Here is an 18,427-nt window from a genome sequence, read left to right on the forward strand (position 1 = left end):
TAAATGTTTAATCCACGAGTTTTCTTCTGAACTCCGCTCTGTTTCCCACGGGCCCTGAGATGTGTTTTCTAGATTCCGTGTACGTCCGCATCTCACTGCTGCTTCGACCCAAGAATCGTTGGAGACGGAGGTTTTGGTTCTGGTTGGTTTTTTTTGTTTCTATCGTTTTTTTTTTTGTCTGTTTGTTTAGGTCACCATTTCAAATTCCTCATCTCGTGATCTGGTAAGGGTGCTGGTTACATCTATTTGAACTTAGGAAGGGTTTCTGTATTATCAATATGTGGTGAATTTTGGTGAATGTTTCCTATGAGCACTTTATAGCAAGAGGGTCTTTAGTTTGGGGGGGTCAAGGGCTTTACATGAAACAGATTTTATCTTTCTATCGCTTATTCTCGACCCGCATGATAGACCAGGGATTACAAAGTAAAACAAATCCTCCTGCTGCTGGCGTCCTTGACAATTTCCTCCCAAACCTCTCCCCATTTTCGCTTTTTGAACATCGATGACGTATCTGTGGCCTATTCATCTCGTTTACTTTTTCGTGTGAAATTCTTGATACTTAGAGACGTCTGTACTTTTCGTTCTCGTGGTTGCTTTCGTAACTCTTGACACGAGCCCTGCGCTTTTCGGTTTCCAACGGTTCCTATCCGCCTCCCGCAGAAGATTAACTGACGGGTTACCTGAGTCCAGCTTACGGTTTACCTTTCCTCGGTTCCATGTGCCTTGGCCGCGTGACGTTAACTTTAAATGTTTTAGTCTTCAGCCACGATGGGGTGAACACCACCGCCCTCCCGTCTTCTCCCGTCTTCTCCCGTCTTCTCCCTTCCCAAGAACATCCATTAAATGGTAAACCGTGCGCCACCGGAACCCACGGCATCTGCCTGGTCCTGTCTCCTGACCTCCTTGCGCGTTTTGGTCTTCTGGCCCCATGGGTTCAGGTCTGGCCCTCAGGCCCTCTAGCTCCAGTTTAACCTGGGCTCCGGGACCGGGGACGCCCCGCAGCAAAATGTTCACAGATGACTCTCCTCTGCTCAAGGTCAGGTTGTTCATTCTTCCCCTGAGAACTTTTTCTACCATCTGGGTTGCTACAAAACTTCTGTGTTTTACAAAATTGTGTGACGTTGCTTTTATTACTCACCAGGAAGGTGACTTTTGCTTTCACTGTGACTTTCACTGTGGAAAGGACAATCCTGACCAGGCAGAGCGGCTCTGTGTGGCCTCCACACACCTTCCGACTTTGCTCTGCGGGGGTGGGGGGGGGAGCCGCGGGCACTCCCCTGAGAGCAAACGCAAGCCCTTCCTCTCTGTCCAAGAGACAGACGCTCAGCCTTGTGGGCATTGACCGGCCCCTCCCGCCACGGCCGGCCGCTGCACCTGCTGCACCTGTCCCAGGGCGCACACAACAGGTGCCCTGCCCCTCCCTGCGGCTGCCCCTCCAGCCCTTTCCCTGCGGCTGCAATTCTTGGCTCAGCCCCGCACGCCCCTGCTATTTCCACTGCTGAGGGCCGGCTCCCTCCCGTGAAGGGGCTTGGCTTTTAGCTGCAGTTCTGTTTGGCCCAAATTTAGGTTTGCCTTTTTTGGCTTTCATTCTTCTTGGTACTTTTGGACACCTTCCAGGAAGCAAGGAAGAAATGCTGACTTATGCTATAGTGTTCAAAGCAAAATAGGCCCTTTTAACTTGTAAGCTTGACTCATAACTGCTTCCCACTCGACCCCCTCCCGCCCGCTACAGCCCACACATGCCGAGGCCCCCAGAGCTGCCCGAGCCTGCCCTCCGAGTGCCTGCACCTGCCAGTGCCCAGCCTAGCGCAGTGGCCGGCTCCCGAGACACACGACAGGGGTCTGCAGCTCAGTCCCCACCGCCCCCCCCCCCAGACCCCGTCAGACCCACCTCAGAGGCCGCCCCCTCCAGCAGTCCTCCCAAACCGGGAGTGGCGGCCCCCGCCCATATTCAACCGTGTAATTCTAAGACTCGTGTGTGTGACTGTTTTCCTGCCGGCCTGGGAACTCCTGAACGTGCGTATACCTCCGCTCACCTCTTAACCCAATTCCCAGCTCAGACGTGGCACGCCGGGGACGGTCCAGGCCCGCAGGCAGGGGCACAAGAGCGTGTGGGTGGCCAGTATGCCAGTCCACGCCTGGCGCTCCCCTGGCATGCGTGGCCCAGTGCCGTGCAGCCTTGGGGACAGCGTGCGGGCTGGGCGTCCGCCAGGACGGCAGCTCCGGGCCGCGAGCGGAGGCAGGGTGAACACACGGGAAAGCACGCCGTCCAGGGAGAACACAGTCCGGCATTTGCCCACCAGCACCCGATTTCAGAAAGTGAACAGATCGGTATCAGTAAGAGGAAACCAGTAGGGCTCTGAAAGGGGTTGCCGGACGACGAACGTCAACGGCGCTCCCGTGGGCGCCTCGGGGAACAGCCCTCCACCCCCTGCCCGCCCGTGAGCCTGGCTGGCTCTAAGGCCACGGCCTCTCCGCCGGGGCCCCTCTGCCCCGTTCACGTGGGAGGGTGGTAAGAGGTGCTGGCACCAGCCGGGTCACACACAGGCTCAACCTCCATCTCCTCATCGGTCGAGTGGGGGCGATGCCTCCTGTTCTGGAGGTCTGAGCAAGAAGTGGGCCGCCCGAGAGGAAAATGCCCATCCGGGGGCCCAGCGCCCGCCACAGCCGAAGCCCCGTCCCGGCAGCACCCCAGGGCCCCACCCTTCCCCACCCTCAGGCCCGGCCCTGGCTCTCCCGGGGGGAACAAGTGTTCATCCTTTGTCTTTCAGCCAACAGGTGAAGCCACGCTGCTCTGACCCGGGCCCGGAAGAAGGGGCAATTGGAGATGCGTTAACACTGCTGTCTGCAAACACCTGTTTCGTGCCTCACTGAGAAGAGTCTGCATTTGCAGCTTAAGACAAAGGAACACAGAGCTAACTGGATCGTATCTTCTAAGAGATTTGCCAAACGACAAAACCCCGAGGGCCGTTCCGCGAGCCGCCCCGCACACGGGGCTCGGAAGGGTGTCTGCAGGTGCAGCATGTGGCTCTGAGCCACGCGCCCACGATGAGGACGAGGCCCTGGGCCTGCCACCGCCCAAGGGAGCCCCTCCGCACAGGCCGCGCTTCATCGCCACACTGGCCTCCCCCAGAGAGGCTCTTCTGCGTCTCCGACCTCTGAAGCCAACGCACACATTTACGTTCCTTCCTTCGGCTCGCCGTCCACATCAAGAGGCAGAATTAGCAGCAGGGCCGGCTGCAGACGACTCAGACGCCCAGGGAGCCCGGCCGCCGGCAGGCTGTGCTCACACCCTGGGACTGGTGGGCGCCCCTGGGGAAGCCCGATGTGCCCGTCTCGCAGCCACCGAGGGGCGCGGGTCAGCCACGCTCGGTCCACGGCCCCGAGGTTGCTGCTTCTGGTTCTGCGGGCGAGCACGTTGAGGCCAAGGAGGTAAATGTTCCTGGCATTTTCACAGCAAACCTGGAGCCCAAAGAGCATGGGGACCTGGAGGCGGCCCGCTGAGCACCGGGGTACCGAAGGTCCCACCGTCCCCAGCCCACAGACATAGCCTACGACTCACCCGGAAGCAAAGGACGGCACGTGGCAGAGCCTTCGTTCCCTCTACGCTCAAGCCACAGGCTGCGTGAGGAACACGTCGGCCTGCACAGAGCCCGCCTGTCTTAAATGCTTTATTTATTTTTGAGAGAGAAGGAGAGACAGAGTGCGAGCTGGGGAGGGGCAGAGAGAGAGGGAGACACAGAATCCGAAGCAGGGTCCAGACTCTGTGCCGTCCGCACAGAGCCCGACACGGGGCTCAAACTCACGAGCCATGAGATCACGACACGAACCGAAGCCGGACGCTCAACCGGCTGAGGCACCCGGGCGCCCCAGAGCCCGCCTGTCTTTATGCAAGGCACCGGGGACACCAACATTCTCCAGGAGGAGGAGCGGGCCCGGCTGGAGGCCGGCTGACCTCTACCATCCCGCCTTTTCTTTCCTTTCTCTGCTTCACACCATGGACGTGTGCTGCTTACTCAAACAGCAAGACAACACTAAAAATATCCGTTTATTGGCCCAGAGCCCAGGCCAGCATCCACCAAGAAGCAGCCTTCCCAGTCGGGCCTTTGCTTTCGATAGCAAACCACAGCTCGTGGCCCACGTGCCCGCACACGCCCCACCCACAGGTCCTCACCCTCCTCGAGGCACGAAGCGCACGTTTACCAATCCTTCGGGCTCCCACCCCAGGAACAGTGAGTTCCGGAGAGACCGCACCCCCAGGCCGCCACAGCACCTGCGGGCCCTCGCAGGGACCGGCGGCACTGAACTGTGTCCCCCGAACTACTGAGCGCGTTGAGGTGTCGCCACCGTCCCGCTCCGGGGTCCCGGCTTGCGTTCAGGCAGGGCTGGGCTCTCCGCCTCTTCACCAGCTGCAGGCCCTGAGCCCAAACCGCAGGGAGGGCGCCCGCTCAAGGCGCCACCAGCACAGTACCGCATGCCAGCAGACGCGTGCGGACGGCAGACAGCGGCGGGAAGTGCTGGAAGGCAAGGGAAGGCAGTCTCTGCAGCAGCAGGAAGTGCTGCCCTGGGGTTTCCGCTGATCTGCCCGCAGCCAGGGCTGTGGGGGCCTGGGCTCCCGGGAAGCACCCGCCCATCGCCCAGGGGACCGGGTCTCCTCGGGGCCTCGTGCCCGTGTCAGGGCACCTCAGCAAAGGCCAGCAGAGCTCGGGGCCCAGTTACAGACACCTGGGAGCCAGGCCCCCACTCCAGCACGGATCAAGCCCAGGAACCGGGGCTCACACTTGCTTGAAGTGTCCCCTAAACCAGGAGTCAGAACATTCCTGGCGTAAAGGCCCAGCGGGCAGCACCCGGCAGTGCCACGGTGCACGGGCGGCCACAGGCCACAGGCACGCAGAGAGGTACCTCCGCCTTGTGGTTAAGCACGTGTGCTTAGAGACCGCAGCGGGCTGCTCTCCTGCCCCTAACCTGGCCCGCCCCCTCCCTGCTGACGAGGGAACAAACCAGCCGGGACAGAGGCCCAAGAGCTGAAGGGCGCACCGCCTGCGGGACACCTACCCAACAGCCCCACGGCCGGCCGACCTCTCTCCTCACTGTCTGAGCGGGAGAGGGGATGCTGCTCGCCACCCCCAGAGCGAGAGGGCAGCTAGCTCTCCGGACTGCGTCCCCGGGTGGGGGCGGCCCAGCCCAGCGCGTCCAGCACCGCGCGAGGCCGGGTGGGGGGGGGGGGGGCAGCTTCTCACTGGTGCCAGCCGGGTATGGCAGCTGGGGGTGCGGTAGCACGGCAGGCTGGGCACTTCCTGCCCATGAGAGGGGTCGGTGGCCACGGGCAGAAGTGCCAGTTTCCAACACGTGGCCGAGCCTGGGCAGCAGCCAAAGCGGCCGGCTGCACTGGGAACTGGGACCCTCGCTCCCGACAAAGCACAGATGCGCGAGTCCTACGGGTTCTGTGGGAAGGCTACGCCTCGCTCTGTTCACGGCGCAAGTGCGCCACGTGAGAACCGGTGTCGCCGTGGTGCCGAGGCCCCGGAGCTCCAGCACAGCCCGCGGCGTGCTCCGCGCCCACCTCCACGCACGCGCACGCGGACGTGAGACGCAGTCTTCTGGGTTACGTTCCTCCAGTCTCCCCGTCACCGGATTCCCAGGCTGCCGGTGAGTGTCGGCGTTTCCGATTGCGCGGGTGGGGAAGGGGCCGTACAATTCACCTGCTGTCAAGGGTGCTGCCGACGGTACAGTGACAGACCGGTGACCAGGTCGCGACAGGGAGCAAAACCTTCCGAAGATCAACAAACCAGCCGTGTGTCTACGTGTTCCGTCTCCGTAAAGCCCACGCCCCGTGGCAGGAGCGGCACCTGCCCCCGCACGGGGTGGGGGTGACTCCCAGGACCTGTGTCCGCAGGACCACCCCCACCCCCAGCAACCTCCGAGCCCCAGACGGCCGAGAAGTGACGACCCAAGAGAAGGCTCCTGTGGAAGGGGCGCCCTAACCGCCCCCGCCCCGTGGTGGGCCGGTCGTCGGCCGACTCTGGGCCTGAACGTTAACCGAGTCCACACGGGTGGGAAGTTGCACCTGCTGAGAAACCACACCACTACCTTGGGCGCAGCTGGACGCAGAAACGTGCCGCCTGTCCACCCGGGTTCGAGGAGGGGAGCGCTCCGGGTGGGGGAGCGCCACGTGGCGGGAAGAGCTCGCATGAAGTCACAGAGGCATCGAGGACACGGAGACGTGGGAGATCAACCACAAAGATCCTAACGTCAGGGATCCCGCTCACTGAAGTCAGGAAGACAAGCACAAGCTGGAGCCGCCCCGGACGGGACGTCCGCGTGGATCCCGCGCGGTCCGAACTCCACACCGGCAACTGGCCACCAAACCCCGTCAGAGTCAGGTGTGGGAAGAAGGGGAGAAGCAGGCAGGACTGTGGTGTGGAGGAGAGAGGAGGACACGGGACAGGACACAGTCTCAGAAGGCCACACCACTTCTAAAAGCCACCGCTCCTCGTACGAGGAGCCTGCAGATGTTAGTGGAATATTTATAGAGACGTGAAAATCCCCTTACCAAGACGGAGATGAATACAACAAAGGCCGCTAGCCCCCCAAAAGGGATCAGAACCTACTACCTACCCAAGTTCCCAGAGACCAAGGCTCACGTCCCAAGCCCTCCCAAGGGCAAATCCGCCCAGGCTGCCTCGGGTGCTCCCGGGCCCCCACCCTGGCAGAGACTGCGGGCCAGGTCCGTGGGTTGCTTAGCATCCGGCAGCCAGGATGAGACCTGGGGCCACAGTCAGGAGATTGAGGTCCCATCACCACAGCAACGGCAGCAGGGAAGACCCCCCGACCAGGCCTGGGCACAAAGTGTAAGTTGACCCCAGCCCCGGACGATCAGATGAAGGCCCCGGCGTGAAGCCACCCCTCAGACCACAAACTGTGGTTTCTTGCACGCGTCCCCGCACATCTGTGTGTCATGGGAGGCTCTAAACCAAAAACACTCTCCCCGGCACCTTCTGGAAGAAATGCCCCGTGCTCTCAGGAGGCCAGGTGCACAACAGGCTGGGGTGAACAGCTGGGCCACGGGACCCCGCGGCCAGGGCCGCCGCTGGGAAAGCGGAAGGCTGGGAAGCACGAGGCAGGCCCGGTGGCCATCCCGGCTCACCGTCTTCAGGGAGTCCGGGACACGGCACAGCCCGGGCAGGGGAGGCAGACCCAGGAGGGCCGGGAGACCGCGGCAGCCAGACTCCACACTGCAGGGAGTGTGCAGGGGGCCCCCACAAGCACGCAGCAGAACCCTGACCGGCGTATACAGGAGAGAAAAGACCTCAGATCGAGGATTGAACCATCACGAGAGACAAGAGGGAATTACCTGTCCAGCTGGGCTCCAAAGCGCCTAACTCCCAGGGTAGCAGGCAGAGCACCCAGGAAGGCCAAGACCCAGAGCTGGAGATGATTAGCCCTAGAACAAGTGCTGCCCTGGGTCAGCCTGGCATGTCATCTAAGTGCCACCTGGAAGATCGGGCCATTTCTAAGGATCTTTGCCACGTTCCTGAACGAAGGAAGCTGGAAGGATCTTCACAAGAATACACAGGCATCCAGCATCCACCCAACACAGGTGTTAGACTTGGCACAGAATGACTGTAAACAGTCAATATAACTGAACTCCATATTTTTAAATATAAGGTATAGACAAGGAGAGAAAAGGAAACCACAGGCAAACTTTTCAGGGTTGTAAACAGCAACATCTGAGCTAAAAATGCACGGGTCACTCCAGTGGAAGACTAGTCCAGGGAGCTTGGAGACACAGCAGCAGGAATGATTCAGAAGGAAAAGAGCACATGTGAGCCATGGGATAAGTCCCGGCACCCGAAATGTGGGTAACCGGACGCGGCCCAAAGGAGACCTTTCCAAAGGACGAGGACAGGAAGTCCACAGAGCTAAAGAACGCAAGAAAGCCCAAGCACAAGGAACAAAGGAAGGTACAAGAAGGACACAGAGGCACGTCGTCATCAAATTCCTCCAAGCGGTGATCAGTGATCACGAAACCACCAGAAAAGCCAAGTTACACGAGGACCCCGGGGCTGGCGACAGGGGCCTGATGGAAACCAGGCGAGTCAGAGGCGAGTGGGGAAAACCTCCTTCAAGTCCTGAAAGGAACAAACATGGCCAGTGAGGGGCGCCTGGGTGGCGCAGTCGGTTAAGCATCCGACTTCAGCCAGGTCACGATCTCGCGGTCCGTGAGTTCGAGCCCCGCGTCGGGCTCTGGGCTGATGGCTCGGAGCCTGGAGCCTGTTTCCGATTCTGTGTCTCCCTCTCTCTCTGCCCCTCCCCCGTTCATGCTCTGTCTCTCTCTGTCCCAAAAATAAAATAAAAAACGTTGAAAAAAAAAAATTAAAAAAAAAAAAAACCATGGCCAGTGAGACAGGAAGTAAAAGAAACAGCCCACCTTTAGCTAGACCAAAAGGGGGAGCAGAGTCCCCGCTACTGACCTTAGGAAGTAAGGACGGTAAGATACAGACCCCGGGAAGTGAGGATGGTAAGACGCCGACCCTGGGAAGCGAGGATGGTAAGAGAGCCCTAGGACAACTAGATGACTCAGACAAACTCCTAGAAACACACAAACTACCAAAACTGACTCAAGAAGAAATGGAAAATCTGAACAGGCCTGTGATGAGTAAGGAGGCTCAATTAGTAACTGAGGATCGCCCAGCAAAGAAATTCCCAGGAACAGACGGCTTTACTGGCGAATGCTACCAAACATGTAAAGTAACACAGAATTCCCCAAGTCTTCTTCTAAGAAGCTGAAGAGGACAGAACGCTTCTCGGCTTATTTTATGAGGCCAACATAACCGTGATACCACAGCCAGAGAAGGCTAAGACCGATAATCCTCATGAACACAGGCCGAGAAGCTCTCAACGAGACAGCAGCTAACCAACCGGCAGCATCCGAAAGGGTCAGACACCACGACCAAGTGGGCTCTAAGCCAGGAATGCAAGAATGGTTCAACATAGAAAAATCAGTGAATGCAGCACACACCGCATTAACAGAAGGAAGGAAAAGCCACGTGATCATCTCAACTGAGGCAAAACACCAGTTGGCAAAAATCCAACACCATTTCGTTATAAAAATCACAAACTAGGAGTAGAAGGCAACTTCCCCAACCTGACGATGGGCATTCACTAACACCCACAGCAAACATCATACGCTACGATGCGAGACCGAAGCTTCCCCATAAGATCAGGAACGAGGCAAGGACGCCCGCTTCCACCACTGCCATTCAACAGTGCACTGGAGCTCCAGCCAGAGCAGTCGGGCAAGAACAAGAAACAAAAGGCATCAAATCGGAAAGGAAAAAGTAAAGCTATCTCTATTCAGAGATGACCAAGATCTCATAAATTGCAAATGCTACGGAACTGACAAAAACTGCTGGAGTTAAAAGACTTCGGCAAAGTGGCGGGAAACAAGACCAACGCACAAACACCAGCAGTGTATCTGCACGCTAGCAGTGAACAATCGACAAAAACGTTAAGAAAGCAATTCCATTCACAACAGCATCAAAGAGAATAAAAACTTATGAATAAGTTTAACCAAGGAAGAAAGACGTGCGTGCTGAAAACCATAAACACTGCTAACAGAGATCCCAGCAAACATAAATAAATGGAAAGACACTGTGTGTTCATGGGCTGGAAAATTCAATGTTGTTAAGACGGCAATTCTCCTCAAAGTGATCCACAGATTCAACGCAATCCCTGTTAAAATCCTGTCTTTTTTTGCAGGAATTGGGAAGCTGATAGTAAAAATTATATGAGATTACAAAAGATCCCAACAGCCAAGTTAATTCTGAAAAAGAAGAAGAACGCTGGAAAATGCACATTTACCAGTTTCAAACCTTACCACAAGTGACAGGAGCCGAAACAGTGTGGTACTGAGAAAGGACAGACCTGTAAGTCAAGAGAACCGAACCGGAATCCAGAAGGAAACCCACGCATCTCTCTTTCGGTGGGGGAGAGAACAGTCCTGGGACCACCGGATGTCCACGCGCAAAACAATGAAGGCAGACCCCAACCTCACACCGTCTTCAAAAATCAACTCAAGATGATTAAAACCTCAGTTAAAGAACTAAAACTACAGAACCCTTAGAAGGAAACACAGGAGTAAATCTTTGCGACCCTGAATGTGGCAACAGTTTCTTAGGCATGACCGAGAGCATCAATGACAAAAGAAAAAAATAGACAAAACGGATAAAATCCAAACCCTGTGTGCACCCAAGGACACGCTCGAGAGGCAGAGGACAATTCACAAATGACCCGATGAGAACCCAGTATACACGACGTAAGACGAGCCGCGCAGAACTCGGATTGCTCAACAAAAAGCCAGACGACCCAGTCTGAAAATGGGTAAAGGATCTGAACAGGCATTTTTCCGAAGAAAATACACAGACGGCCAACAAGCGTGGGAGGAACGGCTCCACGTCACTAGCCATTAGGCAGATGCAAACCCAAACGACAATGAGACGCACCTCACACCCACCAAGAAAACAGCAAGTGTTACGTCTCCTCTCTCGTTCCTGATGTTGGTCACCTGCACCTTCCCTCCCTTCCTTCTGGTTAGTCTGGCTGAGACTCATCAGTGTTGTTGGTCTCTGAGAACCAGAGTGTGGCCTTGGGCACAGAACTCACCTCCGAGCATGAGACCTACAGGGAGGGGGGGACCGACGAACACCGACAGGTAGAACTCTCTAAGGGATCGCTGCCCTGAACAGAAACAGACGAGAGCAGAGAACAGGACACGTGGCTCCCTGGCGGAGCTGCCCAAGCGCCAGGCTCAGCAGACCAGCCTCTGACCTGCCTGTCTCCTCTGGTGACAAGGTCCCTCCCTCTTGGAGAGGAGGCCTGGCTTGACACACTCACTCACAGCTCCAAAGAGTCATGAAACTTTAATGCTAATGGCACTCACGGCCGGCTCACTAGTGCAGCATAACCTTTAAATAGAGGCCGCGTATTTCAGTTTCATTTGGGAAGACACAGTTTGATCCCAGGGCCTTACCCAGTTCCACAAAGCACTAGCCGGCAGGAAGAGCAGAGAAGTGTGCCCCACCTTGACACGATCCCAGTGAACCTGGCACCGTGGAGCACGAGAGGAAGGATGCGTGCACCCCCAGGCCGGGGCACGGGAGGGCCCTTCCGCCTGGGCCACGGACCACAGGTGGTACTGACGGGACCAAGGCCCACTGCATCCCAGGGACTCTCCCCAGAGCTCAGTCTGGGCAGGTACCTCAGGTGTCCCAGAGAAGAGACGACACTGAGGTCAGAGTGGGAATCCTGGCCAAAGGCCACCTTTCTGCTCAGTTCTGGACCCATCACACATCCAGGAAGGTCCCTGTAGTGACTGCTTCTTCTTGGGGAGGCGCGGGAGGGGCCGAAACAGACTGCCCTGGTTACGTTCCGCTCCGTCTGGAGGGACGCACCTGACCTGACAGGCCAGGCAGGCCACGGCAGCCACCGGTGGCTCTCCCGGGGAACTTCCTGGCAAGCACAGCTGGTCACCCGAGCTGGGACACGCCTGCACCCCAGAGACAAGAAGCCCCACCGGAAGAAGTGTGCAAGCAGAACTTCACGCTACAGCGCCATTCCCTACGCCAGCACATTTGCTAAGAAGATCCTAGGGACCCCTGCAGCCCACCCACCCAGGGAACAGGCTGTGGGAGCGTCCTGGGGTGGGAGAGACCAGCCAGGGTGGCCCGGCAGCAGGTGACGGGCTCGTGGTGAGCGGAGGCAGGAAGGCCCAAGAGACAGACCTGGAGAAATCCAGGGTTTTAGCGGGAAAAAACCCGAAAGAAAGGTGAAAGTCACCCTGGTCTGGAGGCAGTCTGGGCAACGTGCACCACCTGGGTGCAGAGGGGTGCCAGCAGCCCAGCGTGGTCTCTGCCGCCCCAGACCCAGCCGCACACGGTGGGCGGCCCATCCTGGGAACACGTGGGAGGTGTCCACGTGCTTCCGTGGGTCTAGGGGCTGGCTGAGGCTGTGAGGCCGCCTCCTCCGGGAGAGCAGTCGTTGAGATGGGGGGTGGGGGTGTTAGAAAGTCCAGGAAAATCCCACGAGGGCAAATCCCCCTCCAGAAAACGCGTGCACGTAGCAGAAACGTGGCCACAGTTCTGCGGGCTCTGGACCCCTCGACGTCTCCACGGGCGACCTCGGCGATGTTGAAGAGGAAAAGGCCTTGCTACAGAACGCCTTCCACTGAGGCCGCTCTTCCAGGTGGGGCTTACCGTGGGCCCCAGGACACCCGAGTTCCCACACTCCCCAGTCGGGAAGGCGCAAGACAAGTCTGGCTCCAGAGGAGCAGGGCCGCCATGGCCGTCGTGCAAGCTTCCCCCGTGGGCCGTGGACCCGGGGGCCTCTCCACGGTGAAGGAAGCAGTGGCCAGACCCTGGCTGTCACAGAGCCCAGGCTGCCCAAGCCTCCGCAAAGGACGGTGGGTGCCAAGGGCAGGACCACGTCTGCCCGGCTCCCCAGGGACACGCCTGCAAGGCGTGCGGCAAGTGCTCGGAGAGGAACCACAGCAGCTAGTGAGGACGTGGCAGATTCACTGATACGGTCAGGAGCGAAATCGCTCAATGCGGACACGACAGGAACTGCCAGCTGAGAAAGACCTAAGCCAGAGAAGGTCACTGCCGAGGCTCGAGACGTTCAAACGATATAAAAACGTCTTACTTAGAACCGGGCCGAGCGTGAGAAGGTCTGTCGCGGAAGACGCCCCCGCTGGAAGGGGCCGCGTGGCTTTTAAAGATAAAAAACCGGGGTGCCTGGGTGGCTCAGTCAGTTAAGCGGCCGACTTCGGCTCAGGTCGTGATCTCACGGTCCATGAGTTCGAGCCCCGCGTCGGGCTCTGTGCTGACAGCTCAGAGCCCGGAGCCCGTTTCAGATTCTGTGTCTCCCTCTCTCTCTGACCCTCCCCTATTCATGCTCTGTCTCTCTCTGTCTCAAAAGTAAATAAACGTTAAAAAAAAAAATTAACAAAAAAAAATAAAATAAATATAAAAAACCAATTTCTATGTGTGGCTGTTAGAGAACCTCACCGTGCCTCAGCTTTGTGGGCTGGGGCTCTGGGGCCTTCCCTTTCCTCCAGGGGAGCGCCAGCCTTCTCTGGCGTCCCTGACCCGGCAAGGGGCCCGGTGGCCCTCGTGGTGAACCTGGGCCGCCAGCTGGGCGAACAGCAACGTGCGAGTGATGGAAACGATACACCAAACTCAAGAGAGAAGGCCGGGAGGCCAGAGGCTGCGAACCGGAAGTCGGCAGCACAGAGCGTCAGCAGCGCAGGGCAGAGGACTCCGCCGGGAGGCCCGACCCGCGACCTCCACCCTCACGTGGGACAGAAGACACGAGGGTATCTAAGACAACACTGACGAGGGAAATAACCGAAGGGTCAGCCCTTCCACAGGCTGGGGCTCTGGGGACTTTGACAGCACGTCTCCATGGTCCAGGCAGGAACAGGCTGAAGCGTTCCCTCCGCACTGGGGGGTTTCCTTCTCCTTTTGGGAACGATCCGATTAAGAGCCAGAAATAACAGAAGCAGACATTTATTTCCTAGGCTAGGAGACCATCTTCTCGGACCCCTGTCCCCAAAACACAGACGGATCCCCGTGAGGTGATAGATCACCAACCTCGCTAGGTCTTTGCAAGCCTGGAGGAACCAAAAAGACCGGGCCCCGCTCGGGGAGAGGGGGCGGGCCGGGCGCAAGCTGCCTCCCCCCATGTCCACATCCCGTCACTCAGCAAATACTTTACAACCAAGTCCAGGGCCCGGCCCCGTGGCACCGTGACGTCCATGCAGGCCGGCTGGCGTGAGCAGGCCTCACGGTGCCCACAGGCCTGCGGCCCGGCCGCCACTGCACCTGTCCCCTCATCTGAGTCATGGCGACGACCCCGGCACCAGGGTCTGCAGAGAGGGCTAAGAGGGATGGTCCGGGTACAGCCGCGAGCACAGCCCGGCACACGGGAGCGCTCGGAGTTCAGTGGCTGCGGCGTGACCGAAAACGGGCCCACAACAAGGATGACAGCCATGGTGACGGTCACAGGCCCACAAGTGAATGTGGAATGGGAACGTGACGTGTCCCTATGAAGGGGAAGCAGAGGACATTTAACTCGACCTGAGGGAGGGCTCGGCCCTGCGGGACAGAAAACACATTCCAGGGGGCGACGGGCAGGTGAAGGAAGCCACATGAGGGGGCCTAAGTGAAGACACGTGTGCGGAGAGTCAGAAGGGTGCCCGGAAGCGGGACTCAGATACTCGCGGGACCTGACAAATACGGTGTCGGGACACAGACGTGTTTAAAGTTGTCCAGCCCGGGGTGCGTGACCCCTTCTCTCCCTCAGGAGCCTCATCCGAAGACAGGACTGCGGCGGCCAAAGGCGGACAGCCTCGAGCTGGCCCCTACCGGGGCCCAGGGTGGAGCAGCACCGTGGGGAGGAGGGGACCCAGGGCTGGAGTCTGGACGCCCACACGCTAGGCCTCGGGGGACAGACGAGCCAGTGTGGCACAGGCAGAGGGCCCCACGCCCACATGCCGCCCTGCCCCCAGGCAGCCCTCGGGGCGCGGCGGCCAGCTCCGCGTCCCTCACTCACCCAGAGCCCCCGGCCCTGAAGCGCCTGCTGGGGACTCTGTTCTTGGGGGTGGCCCTGTGCCCCCCAGGTCAGCTCGACGCTAAATTCTAAAGAGGCTTTGTCGAGCCCTTCTCCCAAAACCAACTCCGCAGCTCCCACTGAGCCGGCCCAGGTGCTCGCCCCCGGGAGCCAGCACCCAGCAGCGAATCTGGGCGGCTGCCGGGCAACGCGCCGGCAAGGTGCGCTGGCCACGGCGTGGGTGGGGGGCCCGACAAAGCCACTCCCAGGGCGTCCGACGGCCCTTTAGTCTGTGCTAACGTGGGTCAGCGCGGTCAGGGACACGAGGGATAGGAGTCCCGGAGGCCCAGGCAGAGGCGTGCGGTGGCCGCAAAGTCACTGGAGCTGGAACCCGCCGGAACCCAGGCCTCTGCCTCCTGAAGAGTAAGGCCAGGCGCTGACGGGGCCACGCCGCAGGGCTCCGGGAGCTCACGTCTGCACAGCTGTCGGAACGGCGCCCGGCTGGCCGTCAGGCCACGTAAGCGTGCGTCAATAAGCCGCCGCGATCATCCCGGTGCTCAGGACACTCAGGAGCAGGTCGTGAGGTTGATTTGGGTCTGGCCCCGGCTACAGACGCCAGACCCAAATCAACCTCACGACCTGCTCACAGACTCGGGGTGCTCGCTCCAGGCCACGCACTGGACACACAAAGACGGTGAGGACGTCGCTTTGACACGGAGAAGACAACACGGCCACCAAGCACCACCGGCCAGCTAGCGGATCTGCTCTCCGGCAGCGAAGGCCTGTCTCCTCCGTGGCTCTGCCGAGGAAGCAGGACAGCCCGGGGGACATGGCGGGGGACACGGCCAGGGACACGGCCAGGAGGAGGACACAGCCGAGGGGACACGGCCAGCAGCTGGCATAAAGCTGCAGAAGCAACAAACACCGGGAGATGCCGGGAGTGAGTGGAGGCGGGCAGGACCAGGTCCCGGGACACGCACAGAACGGTCCAGACCATCCCGGTCGGCTCAGAGCAGATGGTCAGGCAAGTGCAGCAGGTCAAGCCTGGGTCAGGCTGGGGACACGGCCGCCTGCGAGAGACTGACTCAGATGGTGGCTCAGGAAGGCGAGCTCCCTGCAGCCTCCGGGGCCGGGTCCCCCCCTCCCCCCCGCCTCTCCTATAGCTCCTGGAGCCTGCCGTCTCGGGCCCTGATGCCTCCCTCTATCATGCCGGGCCCCAGCGGCGGGACACAGACACTGCTCTGCGGGCACGGAGCCCTGCGAATGAACAGGTTGACCCAAACCCAAGATGGCCACCAGCCTCAGGGACACAAGTCCTGCTGGTCCCTGCAGCGATGTCCCCCATGAGCCTTCCTGACTCGCCCAGCACGGATGAAGTTCTCCCATCGAAGCGGGGGGGCGGGGGGGGGTCTCCCAACCCTGGCTTGGTCCCGTGGCAGCACGGATCCAGGACGTGAAATGAGTCACTGTCAGTCGGAGAACCAGGGGGTTCTTGTAATAATTTTCCGGAAGGCAGCTGGCAACGCTGGCAGGCTGCGATAAGGCCAGGTTCTCGGGCGGCAGGCACGTACGGATGCTGGCTGCCAGCACTGAACAATGGAAGCTCACACAACCCCTTCTGCCGATTTCCTGGCCCTCGATGCTGCTTTCACAGTGACAGACGCATCAGCAGGCACACACGGGTGTGCGTGCCCCTCACAGAGCTGAAAATCGGCTCTCACTGACATCTCCCGTGATCCGCGCACCAGCCCCTCAGAGCCACAGCCAGCGAGCCTGGCGTCTCAGGATGAACACCGCGGGCAGGGAGAAGCTCGGTGCGGGCCCAGAGGGCCGCACGCTCGCTCACAGATGTTGCCCTGCCCCAATGGGACGCCGCCACACCTCGGAGCCCCCCAGGGAGTGCCCGACCCGCCAGAGCCCCTCCCGGCTGACCCTGCTGCGCAGGCCCAGAGGCTGGCAGTGGGAGCCCGCGGGAGCCATAGAGGGGAACGGTATTCAGGGTGGACGACTGCTTAGTTCCCAGAGTCGTGAAGGCGTCATTCCCCCTTAAATCGGAAAATAAATCTCCCATCCTTGCTCCCTGGAGTATGTAAAATATTAGAGGGAGTTTGATAGTTATAATCAAAAACCTCATTTCTCCAGCCACCGCCGGCCGTATCTAATTAGGGTGAGGGATGTTAATGATACAACTATGGCCCAGGACATCTTTCCTTGTGATATTAATTGCACTTAAAGAGAAAAGCCTGAATGATGCCATGCTTCCTAATTAGCACAGGTTTGCTAATTAATAACAGAAAGGCAAACTGTCTTTGTCTTGTCATCTGCAATTAGCTACAGATGTTTAAGTTTTTCTTTTTTTTCTCTCCTTCCCTAAGTAGCGAATCAACTTAGGGCCAGAAAACAGCAGGCTGGGAGAGGCGGCCCAGGAACCGGGCGTCCCTGACCCAGACGGACAGTGGCCACGGGTGCCCCTGGCCAGAGCCATCGCCAACACCGTCACCGAAACCGCATGAGGGCCGCGGAGCCAGATCCAGGGTCACCTCGATCCCCGTGTCACCGCGAGCTCCGGCCCCGGCCCCACGTGGGGCCTCACTCTTCCTCCCACGCCAACCAGGGCCTACGGCAGGGACGAAAGTCCCTCCTGACGCGCTGGGGGCCCAGCCGGCCGGAGGAGGTGGACCCAGGGCCTGGGGAGGAGGCAGGGAGAGGAGAGGCTCGCAGGCCTGAGTGAGCACCTGGACCCACACCGGCCCGGCCACTGCCACGTCTGTTCTCCCTCCAAGTGGGAAGGAGAAGACAGAAACACGCGGGAAACAACTCAGATGACACAACGGAGGCAGAGAGTAAATCCACGTGAGTGACAGACGGGTCAACGATGAATGCCGGCCGCAGAGAACTCAGACACTCAGGGCACGGGATGCACCCACAGGGGCCCCCAAGGCGCAAAGACCAGCGGGGCCGACGTGCACTTTGAACAACACGTGTGTGACAGCAGGATGTGCTCCTGATGGGTGCAGCCGCCCTCCCTGGGGGCCCGGCTCCTGGGTGCTGGAGTGGCCTGGGAGGGCTCGAACCTGAGACTATGCACGCCGGCCCCCGGGACACACACATGTCCAGGTGCTTTGCTGGCCTCGCCTTGGGAGCTCGGACCCCAGGGCCAGGCACCCGGCACCCGGCATCCACTGGCCCCTCAGACGCCCAAGTTTCTCTCCGGCTTTGCCCTCCCCGATCTTCCCATCCTACCCGTGACTCCCTCACCCACCTCCCAGGCCACCCTGCCATCTCTGACTCCTGGACTCATGCTCTCCCTGCGTCTACCTCTGCATGGCCAGTGGAACCACTGCCCACCACGCACCCCTGCAACTCTCCCTCACCCCCACCCGTCAGGGGCTCTGAGCACAGCCAGCCTCAGGCGGCTGCTTCCTGAGTGTTCCATTGCCCTGCGCTATGGCCGAGAGCAGTGCTAAGACAGGACACTCAGCGGCCAGGGGGACAACTGCAGGACGGACGAAACAAGTCCAAGGACGTGGCATGTCCCCTTGTGGGCCACTCTTATTTTGCAAGTGAAGGCCAGGTGACCCGCTCAAAGTCAGGGACCGACAAGATATGACACCACACTAGGAACTGCACTGTGCGCCCCAGGGCCCACCCCAACTCCTCACCCCGCAGCCCCGATCCCAACTGGATGGCATGCATCCTGGGGTGGGGCAGTCCCAGCACACCTGTAAATGTGGCCTGTGGCCCTCCTGTGACCCTGGTGGCTAGGTCCCCACAGAGGCCAGACAGTGGCCGCAGCAGCGCGACGGGCCTTGCGGCTTGT

At 59.6% G+C, this 18,427-nt stretch overlaps 1 protein-coding gene across 3 annotated transcripts in view; it reads right to left on the minus strand.

Annotated features, from left to right (window-relative positions):
• The window catches only part of MAD1L1 (mitotic arrest deficient 1 like 1), a 318,039-nt gene that overhangs the window by 116,799 nt on the left and 182,813 nt on the right, over window positions 1-18,427 (minus strand). The window contains exons 1-2 of one of the 3 annotated variants that reach the window (XM_043559543.1): window positions 10,538-10,542; window positions 1,075-1,077 (exon numbers count right to left, since the gene is read on the minus strand). The exons of the other annotated variants lie outside the window; for them this stretch is intronic. Of the exons in view, the coding sequence (XP_043415478.1) occupies window positions 1,075-1,077 (3 nt within the window). The 5' untranslated portion in view covers window positions 10,538-10,542. Of the gene's footprint in view, window positions 1-1,074; window positions 1,078-10,537; window positions 10,543-18,427 lie in introns of those variants that run through there. 3 annotated transcript variants of the gene reach the window in all.

This window comes from Prionailurus bengalensis, chromosome E3, assembly GCF_016509475.1.
Source record: "Prionailurus bengalensis isolate Pbe53 chromosome E3, Fcat_Pben_1.1_paternal_pri, whole genome shotgun sequence".
In the NCBI taxonomy this organism is placed as follows: domain Eukaryota; kingdom Metazoa; phylum Chordata; class Mammalia; order Carnivora; family Felidae; genus Prionailurus; species Prionailurus bengalensis.